The sequence below is a fragment of the Pipistrellus hanaki genome (assembly GCF_964339955.1).
Source record: "Pipistrellus hanaki genome assembly, chromosome: 1".
In the NCBI taxonomy this organism is placed as follows: domain Eukaryota; kingdom Metazoa; phylum Chordata; class Mammalia; order Chiroptera; family Vespertilionidae; genus Pipistrellus; species Pipistrellus hanaki.
This window is the reverse complement of record NC_140503.1, coordinates 59,136,775-59,158,305: the sequence shown is the minus strand read 5'-3', so window position 1 is coordinate 59,158,305 and position 21,531 is coordinate 59,136,775. Positions and strand designations below refer to the sequence as shown.

The window sequence follows — 21,531 nt, the reverse complement described above, 5'->3', positions numbered from 1 at the left end:
CAGAGAAATTAAATTATATGACTTAGTCAGAGGGACACACCTGTCTGCTAAAGACTATACTTCCATCTTTTAACCAGAGTTCTGTTCCCTGGGCCAAGACATGAGGAATTGGGAACTAGAGTTTCTGGAGAATTTCATAGTTTAGCAAGCAGTAGATAAACGTGGAATGAAAAATACTAGGTTTTTCAGTTTCAAGGCATAGTTTATACATGATGACCCTCTTGGTGCATTTTTTTTTTTATTTGACCAAAAAATTCAGTTAGCTAGTGCTAGGTACCGACAAGATGAATAAAACACAACACTACTCTCAAATTGCTCAGTTTAGTGGAGTGGCAGACATGCACTCAAACAATTAATGCATCCTGATAAAGAGTATAGGTAGCATAGGTAAGCCCAAAAAACTAGGTCATAGGAAAGTGTGTTAAGGGAGCAACAAAACACTTTAGGTAGGTGTTAGGGAAGCCGTTTATTTGCTGGGGCTGACACTTGATGGAAAGTGGTCCTCCCTGTTGGTGAGTGGGGCTGGGGTCCTCAGGGGGGGAAATTTTGAGATGTATAGAGGTATGACAGGTGTGGGTTATTTCAAACAGTGGAGCAAAAATACCTGAGGGAAGATCTGTAGGAACTTACCTGAGAAAATTGAAGGGTGACTTACACCAATAACTATTCACTCCTGACGCACAGTAGAATTATCTGTGGTACTTTTTAAAACATATCAGCTCATGCCTGGCCAGTACAGCTCAGTGGTTGAGTGTCAACCTATGAAACATGTGGTCATGATTCAATTCCTAGTCAGGGATCATGCCCGGGTTGAGGGCTCCATCCCCAGTAGGGGGCATGTACGAGGCAGCCTATTAATGATTCTCTCTCATCATTGATGTTTCTCTTTCTCTCCCTTCCCTTCCTCTCTGAAATTAGTAAAAACATATTTTAAAAACACACACATACCAGCTCTAAAAAATAGAGTCTATTAAAAAACAAACAAACAAACAAACAAACACCCCCACACCCAGTTTTCTAGGTTCCAATCCAGAGCAACTAAACCAGTCTCTAAGGGTGGAGCCCAGACAGACAACAGTATTATTATCTTAAATTAAGTCCTTATGTTTTTAGAGCAGTTTTAGGAAAATAGCAAACTTGAGAGGAAGGTGCAGAGATTTCCCATATATTCCCTGCCCCCCACCAACTGCAGCCTCCCCCATTATCAACATCCCTGACCAGAGTGGTGCATTTGTTACAGCTGATGACCCACATTGACATCATTAGCACCAAAGGCATAGTTTACTTTTTGATTCACTCTTGGAGTGTTGTATGTCCTATGGGTTTGGACAAGTGTATAATGACATGTGTCCATCATTATGGTATACAGAGTAGTTCACAGTCCTAAACACCCTCTGTACTCCCAACATTCATTCCTCCTTCTTGGCCCCCCCGCCCCCCAACTTGCAGCAACCACTGATCTTGTTACCCTCCTCAGTTTTGCCTTATCCAGTATGTCATATAGTTGGACGCATGCAGTATGTAGCCTTTTCAAATTGGGTCCTTTCAGTTAGTAATGTGCATTTATGGTTCATTCGTGTCTTTTCATGACTTGATAGTGCATTACTTTTTAGTGTTAAACAATATGCCTTTGTCCAGGTGTACCTCAGTCCATTTATCCATGCAACTAATGAAGAACATAATGGTTCCAAAATTTGGCAATTACGAATAAGGATGATACAAATATCGTGTGCAGGCTTTTGTGTGGACATAAGTTTTCACAATATTGTGGGTTTTTTTTAAAAAAAATCTCTAGATGGTTCTAATGTGTAGCCAAGGTTGAGACCCGTTGAGTTCAATTATAAAGGACTTCCTGTTCCATGTCATTCAACAGAACTATTTTGTGAAAAGCTTGTTTGCTGGCTAATGGTCCCATGTAATACTCCTCCGGACTATGCCTTTGTTGCCCATTTCAGAACCACAAACTGATCAGAGAGGAGGAATATTGGGGCTTAACTATTCTCATTAAATACAATTGTGCCATGCAAATTAAACAAAAGTCTCAGTGTTGATAATAAAGAATTAGACCTTACACACTGACATAGAAGAATAACCATGCTATATTGCTGAAATAAAAAAGTAATTTCTAGAAAAATGTCATGAATTATATATTTGTATCATACACATCTGTAAATTCATGGCCTAAATTACTGTAAGTGGTTACTCAAGGAGAAGGGTAAACAAAAGAAGCTGACTAGCCTGTTAGGAAATTAATTTGCTGAAAGCCATTGGCTGAGTTTCAGCTGACATTTTCCGGTGTGTGTCCATGGGGGAAGGGATTGGGGGAGGGTTGGGAGTGGATGAGTGATGGTGAAACAGTACAGGCTCCTACTTTAAGCAGAGATGTTTCTCTCCTGCTGCTCACCATGGCCATCAGTGTGGCCCATGTTCTGCCCTTCTATGTACTGGGAAATGTGGGAGTTGAGCCAACTATCACCTACCATGGCCTGGCCAAATGGAAGGAAGCTGGAAACCATAAGACCCACCCCCTCTCCCAAGCAGAAGGCAACTTGTCTCTCAGTTTGAAGCAAATTGATTATTTGAAGAATTATTTGGCTAATCTATAATAATAAAAGCATAATATGTCCTTCCGGATGACCTTCCAGACGAAGCCTGGGCTGTGAGGGAAGCCTGGTTCCCATGTGCTGGAGAGAAGCCTGGGTCCTGGGTGCCGGAGGGAAGCCAGTGCCAGCAGCTGGGGGAAGGAAGGCCTACTCTTGCACAAATTTCATGCATCAGGCCTCTAGTTAATATATAAAACTTTCCTTTTAGAAAATGTATTGTAAAATTGTTTTTAAATTGTCCTCATCAGCCGGCACCGGTTTGGCTCAGTGGTAGAGCGTCGGTCTGCGGACTGAAAGGTCCCGGGTTCGATTCCGGTTAAGGGCATGTACGTTGGTTGCGGGCACATCCCCAGTAGGGGGTGTGCAAGAGGCAGCTGGTCGATGATTCTCTCTCATCGATGTTTCTAACTCTCTATCCCTCTCTCTTCCTCTCTGAAAAATCAATAAAAATATATATATAAATTGTCCTCATCAAATAATGAAAATTAAAAAAAAATATCATAAATGTTCACGACGGAGATTATCACCTTTTGGACCCCACTGTGTACCCATCACTCTCCATTTTATATTATGGCATTTATTTATTTATTTATTTATTTTTATGGAAACCAACATTTTATTGAGCTCTCCTCACCCCTTAGAAATCTACTCCAGCAGATTCTCTCTTTGCTGTGGGTTTTTTTTAAAAAAAATCTCTAGATGGTTCTAATGTGTAGCCAAGGTTGAGACCCGTTGAGTTCAATTATAAAGGACTTCCTGTTCCATGTCATTCAACAGAACTATTTTGTGAAAAGCTTGTTTGCTGGCTAATGGTCCCATGTAATACTCCTCCGGACTATGCCTTTGTTGCCCATTTCAGAACCACAAACTGACATGGGGTGTGACCAGCAGGCCCCCGACTGCCTGCTACATGACACACCCAAGAGGGGAAGGCTCCTTCTGGAGCCAAAAGAGCAGTTAACCATTAAATATCCCAGAAGTATAATTCATTTCTCTTACAAAAAAAAAAAAAAAAAAAAGTATGAAATCGCAGGAATGTCCCAGCATTCAGAATATAAATATTAAAAAGGGCCCAGCTGGAGTGACTCAGTGGTTGAACATCGACCTATGAACCAAGAATTCATGGTTGGATTCCTGGTTAGGGCTTATACCTGTCTGGTTTCCAGCTGGATCTCCAATAGTGTGTGTGTGTGTGTGTGTGTGTGTGTGTGTGTGTGTGTGTGTGTGTAGGCAGCCAATCAATGATTCTCTCTCATCATTGATGTTTCTATTTCCCTCTCCCTTCCTCTCTGAAATCAATAAAAATATTTTTTTTAAAAAAACCAAACTATTTTGATACTTTGGAGAGCTACAAGAAGGGCTGATAGAAAAGAAACAACAACACCTAGTAAATGTAATAATAAAAAAAATAACAGTTTGATCATGTATTTAGCACTTACTGGTACTATGCACTAAATTCCATATACCTTCTCTCATTAGTTGGAGGTACAGCTTTTTGTCTAAAAGTCTACGAAACTGAAGAGATATTTTTCTCTGTAGCGCTCAGGCCTAACGGATGATGTTCAGACTTCCCCTTTCTCCGTGGGCCACTTCCTCTTTTAATTGTTTTCACTTAGAAAAACAGAGAGGACTCCTGCTGACACACAGTGTCACAGCGCTATCTGAAGTGGTTCCCTATGTACCTGTAGCTAGGAAACAGATGGCAAGTGTGCATGCCATTTTTTATCACCTGGAGAGTCAGTGAGCATCTCAGGCAGAGTTCTCACAGAAGCAGGCCCTGAGCCAAGGATTCGGCTGAAAGTGACTTACTGAGAAAGGGCTTTCAGAAGAAACCAATAAGGGAGTGCGGGACAAAGGGAACGGAATGGGAAGAAGCCAAGTGAGGGTGGTGTGATTCCAGAAGTCCCACCCTCAGCCTTCTCTCAGAGTGAGGTCCAGAACAAAGAACGAACCTCAGCGTTTGTTCTGCCTCAAAGTGAAAGAGCTGGGTTTTCCTGTCGTAGGCTACAAGCTGCCAGGAGTGTGAAGTGGGTGAAATGTAAACCTCTCAGGTATTTCCAGTTCACTCCAGTACCTGAGGGTAATCTGAAGGGCTAGAGATTTTGTTGGCAGCAAAATATGAAAAAGCTGGTGATGGGACCGGTCTGCTACTGTGCGTTTCCTGTTAACATCCTCTGATAGTGACATCTGCTGAGCCCACAGCACATGCCATCCCAAACTTCTATTAAAAGTTCCTAGTTTCTCGGTAAAAAAGAAGGAGTTCTTACCATTTGCAACAGCATGGATAGAACTGGAGAGCATTATGCTAAGTGAAATAAGCCAGTCAGAGGAAGATAAATATCACATGATCTCACTCATTTATGGAATATAATGAACAACATAAACTGATGAACAAAAATAGATCCAGAGACAGAGAAACATCGATCGAACCATTGAACCTTAAGGGGAGGGTGGGGGAGAGAGTGGGAATAGGGGGGAGAGATCAACTAAAGGACTTGTATGCATGCATATAGGCCTAACCAATGGACACAGACAACAGGGGGGTGAGGGCATGAGTGAGAGGTTGGTAGAGCAATGGGGGAATAAGGACACATATGTAACACCGTAATCAATAAAGAAATTTTTTTTAAAAAAGTTCCTAGTTTCTAAGGGGCTAGCATTAAAGTGTGAATGCCGAGGAACTCAGATGTGAGTTTGAATTCTAATTCCACAAAAGGAATGAGAAAAGTCATATTCCTGGCTTGACTCTTTATCACCATATTCAAAAAAGGAATAATTATGCCTACATCATAATATTTATTCATTTAATCATTTGTTCAATAAATATGGAATTCTATTCTATGCCAGGCACTCTACCAGGGATATTCTGACAAGAGGAAGTGGTAAGAAGGGCACTGTAAAATGTAAAGCTCTAGATAGCTGCTTTTACTTCTAGTGGTTCTTCATTTTCACAGCTCACTAGACTGTAAAATAATCTAAACCCACAGCAAGGAGATAGACGCAAGGGAAAACTTCTTGGTGCTTAACTGGTGGGAAAGAAAACCCCACAAATTGCTCTGGTGGAATTCCTTTCCCTCAGGGGCTTTATTTTTATTTATTTATTTATTTATTTATTTATTTATTTATTTATATTTATTTTTATTGATTTTTTACAGAGAGGAAGAGAGAGGGATAGAGAGTTAGAAACATCGATGAGAGAGAGACATCGATCAGCTGCCTCTTGCACACCCCCTACTGGGGATGTGCCTGCAACCAAGGTACATGCCCTTGACTGGAATCGAACCTGGAACCTTTCAGTCCGCAGGCTGACGCTCTATCCACTGAGCCAAACTGGTCTCGGCTCCCTTGGGGGGTTTAAGTAAAAGATGGTCCTCACTCTGGACAACTCCTCCAAAGGTTAATCTGTAGACAAAGCTCTTTTTTTGGCACTCTCAGGATTTCTGAAAATGGTTTTTCTTTCTTCCTTTTTTTTTTTTTTTTTTAAGGCTTTTATTGAGAAATCAGTTATACAGAGAGAAGTTTAACTTTTTTTTTTTTTTTTAAATTGATTTTAGAGAGAGAGAGAAGGAATGGGAGGGAGAGAGAAACATTGATCTGCTGCCTGCACTCCATTGGGGATAAAGGCCACAACTTGGACATGTGCCCTGACTGGGAATTGAACCCTCCGACAGCAGTGTAGGAGACAACCCTCAACCAACTGAGCCACACTGGCCAGGGTTGCCTTTGTTCTCTTAATTGAAACACCATTTGGATTTCTGCCTGAATCAGAGCCTCCTGATTTTTAATTTATTTTTTTAATCTCAAAAAATTGTTGCCACTCACTATGAAAGGCCTTTTATTTTTAGGTTAGCAAGTCATGAACATCCTGAAACAATTGCTACTTGGACTTTCTGTCTCTGTCATTTGCATACTGGAACTAGCCAATCCCTGTGAACCTAGCCAGCAATCATTCGTTTGCATTTTGTGGTTTTTGCCTTTATGGACCCTGCCTTTCTGTGTTCTCTCCAAAGTGCAGTTTGAATTGCTATATGAATCTATGTTTCTTGGATTGCAATCCTTTGCTCAAATAAGTGCTTTTTGTTTTTTATTATAGTCTAAATCTCTTCTTTGGTTAACAGAACCATGACATTGAAGACTGGAAGTTGCATTATATTGATGGCTCAGATTCAGATATGGTATTGCTGGTTGTGGGGTAATTCTCTGAATGGTGAATGGCCTTAAAACTTGAACAACAGCCCTAACTGGTTTGGCTCAGTGGATAGAGCATTGGCCTGCATTCTAACTCTCTATCACTCTCCCTTCCTCTCTGTAAAAAATCAATTAAAAAATATCTACCTATCTATATCTATATCTATATCTATATCTATATCTATATCTATATCTATATCTATATCTATATCCTTGAACAACATACAAAACTTGATAGCTGCATTCCTGAAAAATTCGGGTGTATGGGCCTAACATAGTAGTTGATAAATATTCAAGGAATAAATTAAAATCAAACATGTTTTCACATGTGATTGTAAAGCCCAAATTACAAGCATGTTTTTCATACGTGTGTGTGTGTGTGTGTGTGTGTGTGTGTGCCCTTCAGCCTCTAAATACCTGCAGTGATCCCATTATTGAAACAAGGAAAAGTAAGTCATTAATTTATCAAATTTCTCTTTAAGAAACATTGCCTTAATTGACAACCACCCTTGTAGAGTTGTTGATCTAACGACTAGGGTAAAGAGGAGGCGGGGACAAGTCCCCTCCCCGCCCCGCAACCCCGCCCTTCCCTTTTCTCGGAAAGCAGGCGGCTTCAGAGAAACCGGAAACTAAGGGACTGGGAAGTCCCGTTTTCTAACTTATAACAGCACTTTTTGCCCAGAGACCAGTAACGATCACACCGGGCTCGAGTTTTGATTGGGCCGTTGAAAAACTAAACTAGCGAGTTAAAGGGGGAGCACCCCGGTGCCTTCTGCCACCCGGCTGGTGGGAATAAGTGCCGCGACTCCTCTCTCGGAGACTTACTTGAGCTCAGTTCTTCGCTGGGCACCGCTGCCAGCCTGGGCGCGGTCAAGGTGGGTACCTCCCCCGCGTCCTCCTCTCCCTCCGCATCTCTCTTCCTGCCGCTTCTTCCTGGCCCTGGGACTCCGGCCATCCCCGCCAGGTTCAGCCCGTTCGGGCTCCTTCAGTATCAGACAAGAAAGCCACGGAGAGGCCGGAATGGGTAGCTACCTGGGTAGGGGGAGAGGAACAGCACAAAATATTTAGGTTTTTGATGAACTGCCGGGTGCGTGAGTGGGGTTGGGGGTGGTGGGCACTGCTTTCGGGGCTGCGCAGCCTGCTCCCCGAGGGTTCGCTTTCCCTGGGCGCACGAGGAGGGGGAGAGGCAGGTGCGTCCCGAAAGGCAAACACCTGAGTGGTTGAGAGTGTCAGCGTAAGAAGCATTCAAACCTGGTGTCAGCATAAGAAGCATTCAAACCTGTAGAGAATTTTTGTGAGTTTGTTTGAGCAAAACTGCCAACAATTGCTGAGAAGCAAAATCTCTACAAATTGAGAAAATGGTCCAGAGAATGGTAGTTTGGCATCTTGTTTTATACATTTCGACCAAAAGAGGAGGCATAAGTGGGTTACATGAAATCCATTGGTGATAGATTAGGGAGGTAGGGGAAAGCAGGTGGTGGTGGGAACCTCTGGGACTGGATTAAAGGTAAAATGATAGACACATCTTTGCATAGGTGGGTAAGGACAGTTAACTGTCTGCAGTGAACGTGATCTCAATAACAGTGAGAGGATTTGTGGTCTCATGCCCAGTTGCATTGGCTGTGCCCTAAGAGGTCTGGAATCCCAGACCTTACCCTGACATTCCAAAGGTATGTTATGGGAAGATGCAAAAAGACAATAGACAGGCTTAATGAAGGTAAAGATTGACTTTTGTCAGGGAAGATTCTAGCCTAGAACATGACTATCTGCCACAAACTGCTTTTAGTTAAAAAGTGTTAATTTCAGACCATCCTATGTGGTTACTTTTGGCTGTTGAATTTGTAAGGCTGCCATGCAGGCCTTCCCTGGGCTTGTCAGGCTTAGTATGTGGCCCCTTTTCATCCACAAGGGTAGTGATCCTGTGAGAGGCAGGTGTCCGTGGGAAAGTATTGCCTAGGTAAGTGTGTCAGTGCATCTGATGGAGCGCTGAGCACTGCACCCTCTTCTGGGCTCACCCCGTTTTCCTCTCGTGCTCCACACTTCTTCAACCAGGCTCTAAGATTTGTGTCTCAATCCAGATTTGTGTCAGCTGTTTTGTATAACATTTCTATGACAGCTTGTGTGTTTATTTTGGCAAAAGCCTTATTGAGATATAATTCACAAACTATACAATTTACCTATATTACTATATAATCCAGTGGGTTTTTAATATATTCACAATGTTGTGTAACCCAGCGTTTTTCAACCACTGTTCTGCGGCACACTAGTGTGCTGCGAGATGTTGCCTGGTGTGCCGTAGGTGCAGACAAGACAAGAATTTTATAATTTTTCACTATTTTGTTTACTTAATATTTCATAATAAAGTAATTATAAAATACTTTCTTTGTGTTTATTTGATTCCTATTCAAGAGAATTACTTTATATATAGTCAATATAGGCACAGAGTTAAATTTTTTAACATTTTCTAATGGTGGTGTGCCTCGTGATTTTTTTCATGAAACAAGTGTGCCTTTGCCCAAAAAAGGTTGAAAAACACTGGTGTAACCATCACTTCAATTTTATTGATTTGTTTTTGTTTTTCAGAAAAAGAGGAAGCGGGGAGAGAGAGAGAAACAGCCATGTGAGAGAAAAACATCGATTGGTTGCCTCCCATACACACCTGCAACCTTTTGGTGTATGGGAGGACACTCCAACCAACAGAGCTACCTAACTTGGGCCCATCACCTCAATTTTAGTACATTTATATCATCCCCAAAAGAAACCCTATATCCATTAGCAGTCACTCCCATGTCTCCCCATGGATTTGCCTATTATTGACATTTCATATAAATGGAAGCATACAGTAAGTGGTCTTTGTGATTGACATGTCACTTAATATGAAGTTTTCAAAGGTCATCCATACTATAGCAAGTATCAGCACTTTATTCCTTTTTGTATTAAACAATTCCCCATTGTCTGGATTTGCCACATTTTGCTTTTTCATTCATCAGTTAATGGACATTTGAGTTGTTTCCACTTTCTGTTATTATGAATAATGCTGTTGTCAATATTCATATGCAAGTTTTCCATGTGAACCTACGCTTCCAATTCTCTTAGGTATAAACTGAGGAGTGGAATTGCTGGGCCATCTGGTAACTCTATGTTTAACATCTGAGGAACTTCCAAACTGTTCTCCAAAGCTGTCACATCATTTTACATTCCCATCAGCAGTGTATGGGAGTTCCAATTTTTCTGTATCCTTGCCAACACTTATTATCTTTTATATTATTGCCATCCTACTCACTGTGAAATGGCATCTGATTATGGCTTTTATTTGCATTTTCTTAATGACTAATGATACATTATTTTAAAATTACAAAATAATTTATAGAGCTTTCATAAAGTTTTAAGAACTTTAACCTTCTAGGTCACGTACCCAAAAGCCACAGAGAGAAGACTCAAACCAAACTGTCTGTGATGGGTACTTGAACTCCATCCCCTCTTTCCTGGAACAGAATCTGGGCCAAAATTCTTCAAAACTCCACTTGTGCCCCTTTTAGAGAATTCTGGGAAAGATGAAGCTTTTGTGCATAGACTCAATAGTTCATTTCTTAGTTGCTATTAGAAACTCAAATATGCACAAAACTTTTTGGTCTCTCCATTTTTACAGTGTACCCTGGAATTCCTCCTAATGGATCTTGAGTGAAGTTGTGAGCTTTTCTTGGTGCTTATGATTGTGTGACTTAGCCTAATGATTGTGTGCTTTTCTTCCTATAAGGCATTTTGGATCATGTGTGCCCTTCTCCCTCCATCATCTGGACATGGAATAAGGAGGGACACAAAGCTTAGGCTTTGTTTCAATGCGTAACTATAAAAAAAGTTTGATATGCATGTCCTTTATATATCTATACATTTTATACCACTAACAATCTTACTTTAAATATTCATAAAGCTTTTTTCCCTCCTTTTTCAGTTAAAAATTCAGTTTTATAAGTGGCTCCCAGAAGATTCACCCCTGCTCGCCCCCGTGGAGCACAGCAGTTGTGGAGGTGGAGCCAGGACCGGAACCAGAACCAGATAGACTCGAAAATCTGGACTTTAAATTCTTGTGTAAGTCAGAGAGGGACTGATCACATCTGTGAGACACCAAGGACTTCTAACATTCACTGAAAACTGAGGACTGGGTTCAAAAAGCACAATGAGTGCAAGTTCATGCGATGGTAGAGTGGCGAATTCTAGACAAGCTCGAGAATTTCGTACAGCTGGGGGTGGAGGCCCAGCTCCCGAGATGGTGTTGGAATCAAAACTGATAGAACTCGGAGAGAGTGAGGAAGTGGTTGACCTCACCTCTGACTCTCTAGAACCTGCAGTGATTGACCTAACTGACCATGATGCTGTTGTGTTTATTGAGGAAAGGAGGAGGCCAAGGAGGAACACAAGGCCATTGCGAGGACAAGCTGGCATCTGTGTGGTGAGCAGCGACAAGAAGGGGGTGATGGGAGACAGAGATGTATATGTGACCAACAGTGCTTCCCACAATGCCCTGGAAAAAGAAACACTACCTGGTTATATCCAGTGCCGGATTTGTATGGATGGGTACTTGGAGATGGAATTGAGTAGACGACACATCTATTCTACAGCCTGTGGCCACATCTTCTGTAGTCAGTGCCTCTGCACTTTCCTTAGAAATACTAAAAATTGCCCAGTTTGTTTGAAAAAAATTGACCGCCGTCAGTACCACCGCATTTATATATAATGTGTGCTGTGTTGCTCAGGATAGACAACCCCCTGACGATTTTTCCATGTCCTTGTGCAGAAACTATGGAGTTGTTGGTGTCAATGCTCTGAGCTCCAAAAGCCTGATTTTAAAAATTATTCTCTGGAGTGCATGAAAACTCTTTTATTGTTCACAAATGACGAGACTGCTTTTTTATTCCTTTGGCTTCATGCTTGCAGGCCTGGACTTCTGTTGCTATAGTGAATCAGAGACTGGTGGTTGTCCTCATAGCAATTTTCCCTTTTTTTTCTCATAGAAATCAATTTTTAACTGGTCACATGTGGGCATTTTGGATCATGTAAATAAGAGCAACATCCTAGAGACGCGGGAGCAGGCAAATGGAAGGAAGCTGGGAGACTGACAACTCCGAAAACCAGAGCCACAAATATGAGTTTGGACTTTTATGAGATAAATAAATAAACTTCATTCTTGTTTAAGCAACCATTATACTGGGTCTTGTTTAGAGCAATCGAGCCCTTATTTTAATTAATGGACTAGGCAGGATGCTGTCTCTGGCTTTCTCTGGATTTCCTGATTCCACTGAATGGAAGGAAGTCAGTCCTTCCTGTCCAACCAGCAGGGTGGAGTTGGGTATTAACCTGGGCAGGCACCAGGTCCTGCTGGGACTGGTGGTTTTCAAGGTCGGCCTGGGGGGTTGCCTAGGAACACTGAAATCTAGAGCTGTGGTTCTGTGCTCTCTGACCTGCCAAGCCAGAGAGGGGCTGCCTTCACCCTGGCTTTACAGGAATGCCTGCCTTCTACTGCGCTGATGAGCTGATCTTCACAATGATCCTATGAAGTAGGCATTATCATTTCTATGTTATATATGATAAGACTGAGGCTTGGAAAAGAAAAGCAACTTTGGTTTCTGACTTTGTCTCCCCCTCCACCAATTATGTGGTAAAACCTGGTGTAGTTTCTTAGACATAACTGTCCACTATCTATCCCCAACTTTGTTTTTAAATAATGAAATTAAAATTTTATATGTCCCCCTGTGAAATTTGGGACCGCTTGCTATGTATTGTAGGTTTTGGGATCACAAACTTTAGAGATAGATGGGAAATCTTGGGAATTCAGATTCCACAGGTGGAAGAAATCATTCCCGGAGGAGTTACATCTTAGCCAAGGTTAGCCAGTGCTCTGCTAGGTGACAGGCTTTTGTCTTCTAGGACAGTATTCTCTCTCCTCGGCTAAACGCTTTAGAATGTGCAGATTTTAGGATTTAATATAATCACATTTACTAAAAATTGCTAAACATTCTAGCCAACAACAAAATTATTCAAGACGAAACCAAATTAATTTTTTTTTTAACTTAGGGACATAGTTTCTAGGTGATCATCAGCATTATCATAGTCACTTACTTGACAGAAATTTGATTCAATGAATGCCATGTACTGTCAAAGTGGGCAAGAACAGCACAACCCAGCAGTTCACAATTTAGTGAAGGGGAGATGTGCCATAAGAGATTAAAAGAATTGTGTCCACGTGTGTACACAGATCCAGGGTGTAAAGCAGTAGTTCTCAACAGGGGGTAGGTCTCACCTCCAAACTGTCAGCAGATATTTGGCAATGTCTGGGGACATTTTTGATTGTCACAAATTAGGGGATTGTTACTGGTATCTAGTGAGCAGATGCTAAGCATCCCAACATTCACAGGATAGCCCCCCCCCCCCCACTCTCCCACAACAAACACTTAATCATTTCAAACTATCAATAGGGCTGAAGTTGAGAAACCCTGGTATAGAGCCAGCAAAATCTTTTCTACAAGAAATAGGGCGAGGGTAAAGTTTGGGTGCTGGTTACAGCAGTTTAATAAAGAAATCATGATTGGATTCGGGGAAGGGTAATCTCACAGAAGGGACAGCATGTACAAACCACAGAAGCATGGCATATTTTGGGCAACCCCAAACATGGGGGCGGAGGAGGGAAAGAGTTGTGGGAATTAAGCCTGGACAGTTGGGCAGGACTTAGATATTCGAGAAAATATACTGAGTTAGAGGAATTACTGTAAGAAAAGCTATTTGGTTCTATGATGGTCACTCAGGAGCACAGTCTAGCCATGTATCTGTGAGCTAAAACTGATGAAGAAAGTTGTTTGAAATGAGGCTTTTCTCATTTTGCTTCCTTAGGGATTTTCTAGGCATTTGTTAATTTCTCAGTGTGAACTCTGAGAGATGGAAGAGCTCTCTATTAAAGCTACTTAACTGGGGTCTCAATGCTGTGACGGGATCATAAGGGACAAAGTGGTTATTGCTCATGTATTAGGCTTATGGACAGATGATGATTATTTTTTATTTTGTAGAGCACCCTAGTTCAGAAATGGGGATATGTGAATCTTAAGATTGGACTGCCAATAAATAAATAAATAAATAAATAAATAAATAAATAAATAAATATTAGACTGCCGCCTGAAATCTAAATGAGTTGCTTTCCTCCCCTTCCCCCCCCAAAAAATGTGGGCAGGTAGGCCATTCGAGTCAGGGTTTCTCTTTTTCTTAAGCTAATGATGGTCAGAGCAACTGACAAACTGCCACGGAATCTGCCAGACCTCAGCCCGGCCTGGCCTCTTCTCTCCAGCTCCTGAGCTTTGTCCTCCTTCTGCCATGCTCTGAGTCCATTCTTAGCAAGCTTCCAGGTCCTGGTCTCCTGGCCACAGCCACCTGAGCCTCTGGGCTCCGGTTCCCGTCTGCCTGTGCCCTGGTGGCCTGATGACAGAACTTAAATGGAGGTGAGTTAATCTTCTAACTCAGCTGGCTTTCTAGGTATAATTTGGAAAACCCAATGAGAAGGAAGTATGCATTTTAGACATGAAGAGATATTTAGGGAAATATTTAACTATGACAGCTTATATCTTCTATACTCCTCCAGGTCTTGAAATAACTGAGAATTTAGATAAGAGAGATTGTAGAAAAGTAATGAAACCTACCATAAACTTTTGAAAAAAAATTTTTAAGAAAAATTAAGTTAAGTGCTATAAAGATTTACTTTCCTTATTTATGTCTCGCTTTGTTTTATATTGAAAAAGATTATTAAGTATAACTTGGTATTTTATATTTAAAGCAAAGTTGATTTTCAGAGGTTAAAGATTTTTAGTTGAATTTCTTTGATATCAATTCAAAGCTAAATAAAGGAAGTAATATTTTGAATTAATGGTTCTCTAGACAGATAAAATACAATGTTTGTTTACATAAGAAAGCTGGAAAAACTTGCTAAAACTTATCAACAAGAAATTTTAACACAAATCCTTATGATTTAACACAAATCCTCATTAGAGCTATCATTTCCATCAGTTTCCACTTCTTACAAGTTCGATTTAAATGAATATTAATCATTAACATGAGGTTCTAATTTCCTCGGCTGGGATTTTCTCCTCCTCTTCTCTGTCCTTAACTGTTGGAACAGTTATAAGTATTATTTTAATAATTTCTAGAGAAAAAAAAATACACTGTTGCCTATTCCTACCACACTCTGAAAAGCAAAACATGACCTAAAATATGCAACAATGCCCTTAAAAAGCAACAGGTCCCCTTAAATATTTTAGTATTCATGATTTCAAAAGTTCACAATCCGAAACTTCTCAGGAAAGATCCCCACAACTCTGGGGGAAATCAGGTATTTCTTCTACAGGCTTCCAAGGATTTCACTGCTCTACTTCTTGCCTTTTCTCTGCTCTATGAGAACGTCCAAGGTTAATGGGAGAAAGTGGATGTGCTTCTTCAGAAGATGATTCCTGCAAGTCACAGGCTTTCTACGGACAAATATCAATCCTTGACTTGAACTTCCCTCCCTATGCCCTAAGGTTAAGCTTTCACTAAGAGGCTGGCAGTGGTGTGATTTCTTAAGGTTTCTAGGTAGAGAAATTTCAGAATCTTCTTTGGTTTCCAATTCTATTCCTCCCCTAGAGAGCAGTGGGAAGTTGTTCTAGTTATTTTGCCTCACAAAGTTGGCCCATTTGATAAATTCAATTGCAGAAAACATTGATTGGTTCTCTGCTGACTCAAAGATTAGGATAATGGACTTTAGGGTCAAATAAATAGTTCAAATTCAGGCTCCTTCACTTAATTCCTGAGTGACCTTAGCAAGTTATGCAACCTCCTTAAGCTTTAATTTCTTTAAAAATGGCATAATAATACTTATCTTACAAGGATTTTTTTAAGTCCTTTGGCTTTATTTTTCTGGGATAAAAAAGTATAGGCATACATGTTTCTCTATGGTCCTGATGAAGATATCCTTTAAAATAATTTATGAAATAGTTTAATTCATGTCTCTTAATTATCGGTATTCAAGCAGTTCTTTGTTATTTGTTTGATTTTATCTTCCTCACTGTCAGCCTTGATTAATTGGTTGAAAATTTCAGATCAGAAGAAGTAACTTATGAATATTTCCCCAATCCCTTAGAAACATAATCACAGAAATACGTTATACCTTCATCATAAATCATTGGAAAGTAGATGTGTTCATTCACTATTAAAAAGGCGAGGATCTGTGTCATAGAGGATTAATCTGTGTAAACTGGCTTCCACCAGTAAAGACATTTTCTGAAAATCACAGATGTCAGAAAAAAAACCACAAAGGAAAATGACAGTTTCTGGTCAAGATGGCGGTGTAGGTAAATGCTTCCCACAACTACTTCAAAATTACAACTCAACTACAGAACAACTTCCTGACTAGTCTGGCTCAGTGGATAGAGCATCAGCCTGCGGACTGAGGGGTCTGGGTTTGATTCCGGTCAAGGGCATGTACCTTGGTTGTACAGGCAGCTGATCAATGTTTCTCTCTCACTGATGTTTCTAACTCTCTATCCCTCTCCCTTCCTCTCTGTAAAAAATTAATAAAATATATTTAAAAAAACAAATAAAATAAACTACAGAACAACCATCTTTCTACCTGAAATCTAGCTGACAAAAGTCCTAAGGTAAGGATATAAAGACTAGTGGGGGGGGGGGAACGCTGCAAGGGCTAATTGCACATCCATGTGTGATGGATAACGATCAGGAGGGATATCTGGGCTGTGGAGGCCCTCCCTGAGGAGCAAGGGGTCCCAGCCCCACACTAGGCCCCCAGCCCAGGGTTCCAGTGCCAGGAAGAGAAGTCCCCATAGCTTTTGGTTGTTAAAAACCAGCTTCCTGTGTTTGTTTCTGTGTATTAGGGCTGCTACATCTCCCAGGCTTGGCAGAGTGGCCTAATGTAGTAAGTGTCCTGTAGGGTCCAGTGGCACAGCCTCCCTGTTCACTCAAGCCGGGCACTCCAGGCATGTCCCCCCCAACCCCCATATAGGCTGTGTACACTCTCCTGCTGTAGTTGAGCCTTAATTGCTGTTGGCTCAGTTGGTTGGAGCATTGTCCCAAATACCAAAATGTTGTGGGTTCAGTTCTTGGTCAGGGCACATTCCTAGGTTATAGGTTTGACCCCCAGTTGGGTTATATATGGAAGGTAATTGATCAATGTTTCTTCTCCCCCCTCCCCCCAGCCCCGCCCTCACCTCTCCTTTTCCTCTCTCTCAAAAACAATAAACATATCCTCAAGTAAGGATAAAAAAAAGAAATATTATTACTCATTATTGAAATAGAACTTGTTGAAAATGGTACTTGATTTCTGTGGGGTTTTTTTTCTTTTTTTTTTTTTTCTCAAAAATATCACAATACTAGGATAACCATGAGGAAAGCATCTAATGAATCCAAATTGAGAGACACTTTACAAAATATCTGGCCAATACTCCTCAAAACTGTCAAGGCTATCAAAAACAAAGTCTGAGAAACTGTTACAGCTCAGAGGAGCTTAAGCAGACAAGACAACTGAAAAATGTAACTTGAAAGCTTGGATGAGACTCTGGAACAGAAAAAGGATATTATGGAAAAACAGGAAATCTGAATAAAGTATGGAGTTTAGGGAATAAGAAAAAAAATGACCCAGACCATTCTTACTATAGTAATGATCATGTGAAACAACATAACCTTTGTCCTTGGCATTCCAGTGAAGCTTCTGATCTACACCTGTGCCCAAACTGCCGCTGTACTAGTATAAGACTGACAGGCAGGTCACAGACTAAATGCACTCCTCCACACCAGATAACCAACAATAGTCTGAACCAGAAGGTTTGTTTGCCCTGAGTTTTGGGTTGTATTCAGTAGGAAAGGATGGTCTGAATAAACATATCTAATGTGACCATATCAAAGATGAGAAATACTCTACATATTTGTACAGGGTGGGACAAAAGTTAAGTTTACAGTTGTGAGTATGCAAAACAGTTTATTCTTGTATTAGAATTTATAATTATTGTGTTATTTTCACAAGAACAACTGTAAACCCACTTTTGCCCCACTATTAAAAAAGGTTGTTTGCTGGGAGTTTGCCAAAATAGAAAGTCCTAAACATCTCAGAATCCAAGTACAAGGACAGCCTGGTTTAATCTGATGATACAATGCCCTTTAGGATTCAGAGAGTGAATTTATAACAAAGGTAAATAGCAACGCCATAAAACTGCTGTGAAATATAACATTGTCTCAAACAAGCATTCTTTTGGCATTACTGAACCACTGATAGAAGGCAAAGCAGGGTCAAATGGTGGAGAGTTATGATAGGACTTTATGAAAGTATGGAAAACAGCAACTGTCCAAATCACATGGGCTGAAGGAAGAAAACTAAGGCCTTGCTGAAACCACCACATCTCAAGCAGGTCTGTGTTATTTGTTTAATTTTATCTTCCTCACTAAACTTTTACGTTTGGTGAGAGCAGGAACCAACTTTGTTGTTCACCTTTATATTTTCAGCTCCTGTTTTAAAGTTCACAAACTATCAGGCTTCAAATCTGCCAAACCTGTACCTTTTGTAAATCCTATGTTCTCTGCTTTCTTTGACGATCCATGATTTGGAACTGATGATCCATGAATTGGAACTGCAGTTACCATTTTTAAATTTCACGAATATTTAAGTGCCACTGCTAATGAAATGAAATCCTTGGCTGTCTCCTCTCGGTGGGGACTACTGGCTAGGATGAGCCACTAGGGCTGACTGCTGGGTCTGGAGCCTGTGGGCTGGACTGCTATGAGAATTATTATTATTATTATTATTATTATTATTATTTTAAATATATTTTATTGATTTTGTACAGAGAGGAAGGGAGAGAGATAGAGAGCTAGAAACATCGATGAGAGAGAGTTATCGGTCAGCTGCCTCTTGGACACCCCCTACTGGGGATATGCCCGCAACCAAGGTACATGCCCTGGACCGGAATCAAACCCGGGTCCCTTCAGTCCCCAAGCCAACGCTCTAGCCATTGAGCCAAACCGGTTTCGGCTGGACTGCTATGAGAATTAAATAAAATAATGTGCATGAACCATTTTTCACAGTGAATGCTCAGTAAATCTTAGCTAATATGGTTTAAATATTCCCTTATTTTATAGCAGAAGCCATATTCTTGAAAGTCAGGGAAATTGGCAAAACCTGGAGCAGCAAGATGAATATAAGCCATAAGAACAAGTAATAATGTGAAAATTAAGAACAGTTAATGTGCAAGATTCAGCAGTCAGTACACTTATTTAGGTTTTCAAAGATATATCTACCACAGTAGAAATAAAATGACTCCCAGCTCTGTATTCTCTTAAAGCAAAAAATTTAAAAATCTAAAAGAAGAAATAACAATCATGTAATATCAACAATCAATAACATTAAGTATATATTTTCATAAAATAAAAGTCACCCCTTTAAAGTGAACACTTCAGTGATTTTTAGAATTGTCACAAACTTGTACAACCATCACCACTGCCTAATTCTAGAGCATTTCCATCACCTCAAAAAGAAATTCCATGCCATTAAAATCACTTCTCATTTCCCTCTTGCCCCAGCCCTAGAAACCACTAATTTACATTAAATACATTTTAAAAACACATTCAATAAAGCTCCTAAATGGCATCTATTTCTAAAAGGTACTACATTCACTAAGATTAAAAATTGGCTCTGCTAGGCAACCCTTGTCTTTATTTTATTTTATTGACTTCAGAGAGGAAGGGAGAGGGAGAGAGTGATAGAAACATCAATGATGAGAGAGAATCATTGATCAGCTGCCTCCTGCACGCCACTTTCTGGGGATGGAGCCTGCAACCCTGGCATATACCCTTGATGAGGGGAACCTTCAGTCCACAAGCTGATGTTCTATCCACTGAGCCAAACTAGCTAGGGCTAGGCAATCATTCTCTTAAAATCACCCTCAATTGGCCAGGTTCTCCCACAAGTTTTATCTTATACAGAATGCATCTGATTTTAAAGTTTTCAAGATAGTCTAATAGGCTTAAAATGCAATATATTTGGTACTTGACTATTCACTGGTGAGTATGTATTTTTCTGAGTTTGATTTTCTAAGCACATATTGAGAGGGTGGAGAATAAACAGATTTGCTCCCTTCATTTCCACACAATTGCCCACTCAGTCTAGCACCAAAAAATGGAATAATCTCTTTTTAAAATGTTTTGTTTAAATGGAAGTTAAATGAGTTGTTAATATATAAAAGGATGGTAGCCGAAACCGGTTTGGCTCAATGGATAGAGTATCAACCTGAGGACTGAAAGGTCCCAGGTTCGATTCTGGTCAAGGGCATGTACCTTGGTTGTGGGCACATCCCCAGTAGGGGGTGTGCAGAAGGCAGCTGATCGATGTTCCTCTCTCGTTGATGTTTCTAACTCTCTATCTCTCTCCCTCTCTGTAAAAAAATCAATAAAATATATTTATTAAAAAAAGAATGGTAAATTAAAATTTTTTATGTGCAACAGAACCATGGGAAATAGGATTATAAATACGAGTTTGCAACATGTTATAGAGAATTCTGAATTCTGGGACCCTTTGAAAAAACTACAAAACATTTTGGTAGGCTGTAGGAAGCAACAGAAGATTGTGGAGGCAGAAGAGGGTGAGCAATGATTATTAACTGTACTTTACAACTGAGTAGTTGATGGGGAAGGAAGAAGAGAATGCCAAAGGTAATTTCTATTTCAAAACTGGGACATTGGTGGGGCAATAATATAGAAGTCAGGAGAAGGAACTGATTTATTAAGAGATATGAGTTCAATTTCAGTCTTGTTCAACTTTTAAGGACCCAGTTGAGGACCAGAGATACAGATTTGGGAGTCACCTCTATGGAGGTTGTACATGAAGTACTGGGAATGAATTGCTCACTTGATAAGAAGAGAGAATAGAGTTAGAATAAAGCTGAAGACAGACCACAGTAATTGTTTACACTTAAAGTGAGAAGAGGAAGAGAAACCAGCCAAAGCAGGCTGAACTAGGATAGGACTGCATCACAAGACCAAAGAACTGATTTAGTAAGTCAAAGAGGATGCAGATTGTTGAGCAAACTAAGCTTTAAAGCAGTTTCTATTGAGTGCTGAGGTAGAAGATCTGTTAGAAGAGCAGAGATTCTGACAAGTTTCCTTCAGTGAAGAGGAAAATAAACTTCCCTTCTTCCAACTCACATTCAAGGCATTGTGCATAGAAATCCAGGAAGAGCCGTGGATAACATTACACTGCCACTCTCCCCATTTGTTTCTTTATAATTCTTGTCTCTCCACCAACTGACTCTCTCCACCTTACATTTCTGTATTTATTCTGCCTTGTTTAAAATCAAGCTCCTAGATTGTGTTCTTATGATTCTCCATACCATGACCTTTCATGTCCCAAATTCTACCTCATGTCAATATTTATTTATTTTTTTAAAATATATTTTATTGATTTTTCACAGAGAGGAAGGGAGAAGGATAGAGAGCTAGAAACATCGATGAGATACAGCTGCCTCTTGCACACCCCCCACCGGGGATGTGCCCACAACCAATGTACATGCCCTTGACCGGAATCGAATCTGGGACCTTTCAGTCCGCAGACCTATGCTCTATCCACTGAGCCAAACTGGTTTCAGCATCATGTCAATCTTTAAATGACTGCTTTAACTGTTAATTTCCTGATTATTTCAGAGTTAAATTTATAAGAAGTTCTAGC

The 21,531-nt window shown here is 40.4% G+C and overlaps 1 protein-coding gene across 2 annotated transcripts; it reads left to right on the top strand.

Moving 5' to 3' along the window:
• The first annotated feature begins 7,524 nt into the window (after positions 1-7,524).
• LOC311632468 (E3 ubiquitin-protein ligase RNF4-like) lies at positions 7,525-11,992 on the top strand. Of its 2 annotated transcripts, none has more exons than XM_084904016.1 (2): positions 7,525-7,666; positions 10,744-11,992. In XM_084904016.1, the coding sequence occupies exon 2, from the start codon at positions 10,969-10,971 to the stop codon at positions 11,524-11,526; it is 558 nt and encodes a 185-aa protein (XP_084760142.1). In that variant the 5' UTR covers positions 7,525-7,666; positions 10,744-10,968; the 3' UTR covers positions 11,527-11,992. The 2 variants fall into 2 exon arrangements, with proteins under 2 accessions (XP_084760142.1, XP_084760141.1); XM_084904015.1 differs by lacking the exon at positions 7,525-7,666 and adding an exon at positions 8,338-8,461.
• The last annotated feature ends 9,539 nt before the right edge of the window (positions 11,993-21,531 follow it).

Coding starts and splice junctions, on each gene's coding strand:
- LOC311632468 (XM_084904016.1), top strand. CDS start 10,969: ATGAGTGCAAGTTCATGCGATGGTAGAGTGGCGAATTCTAGACAAGCT.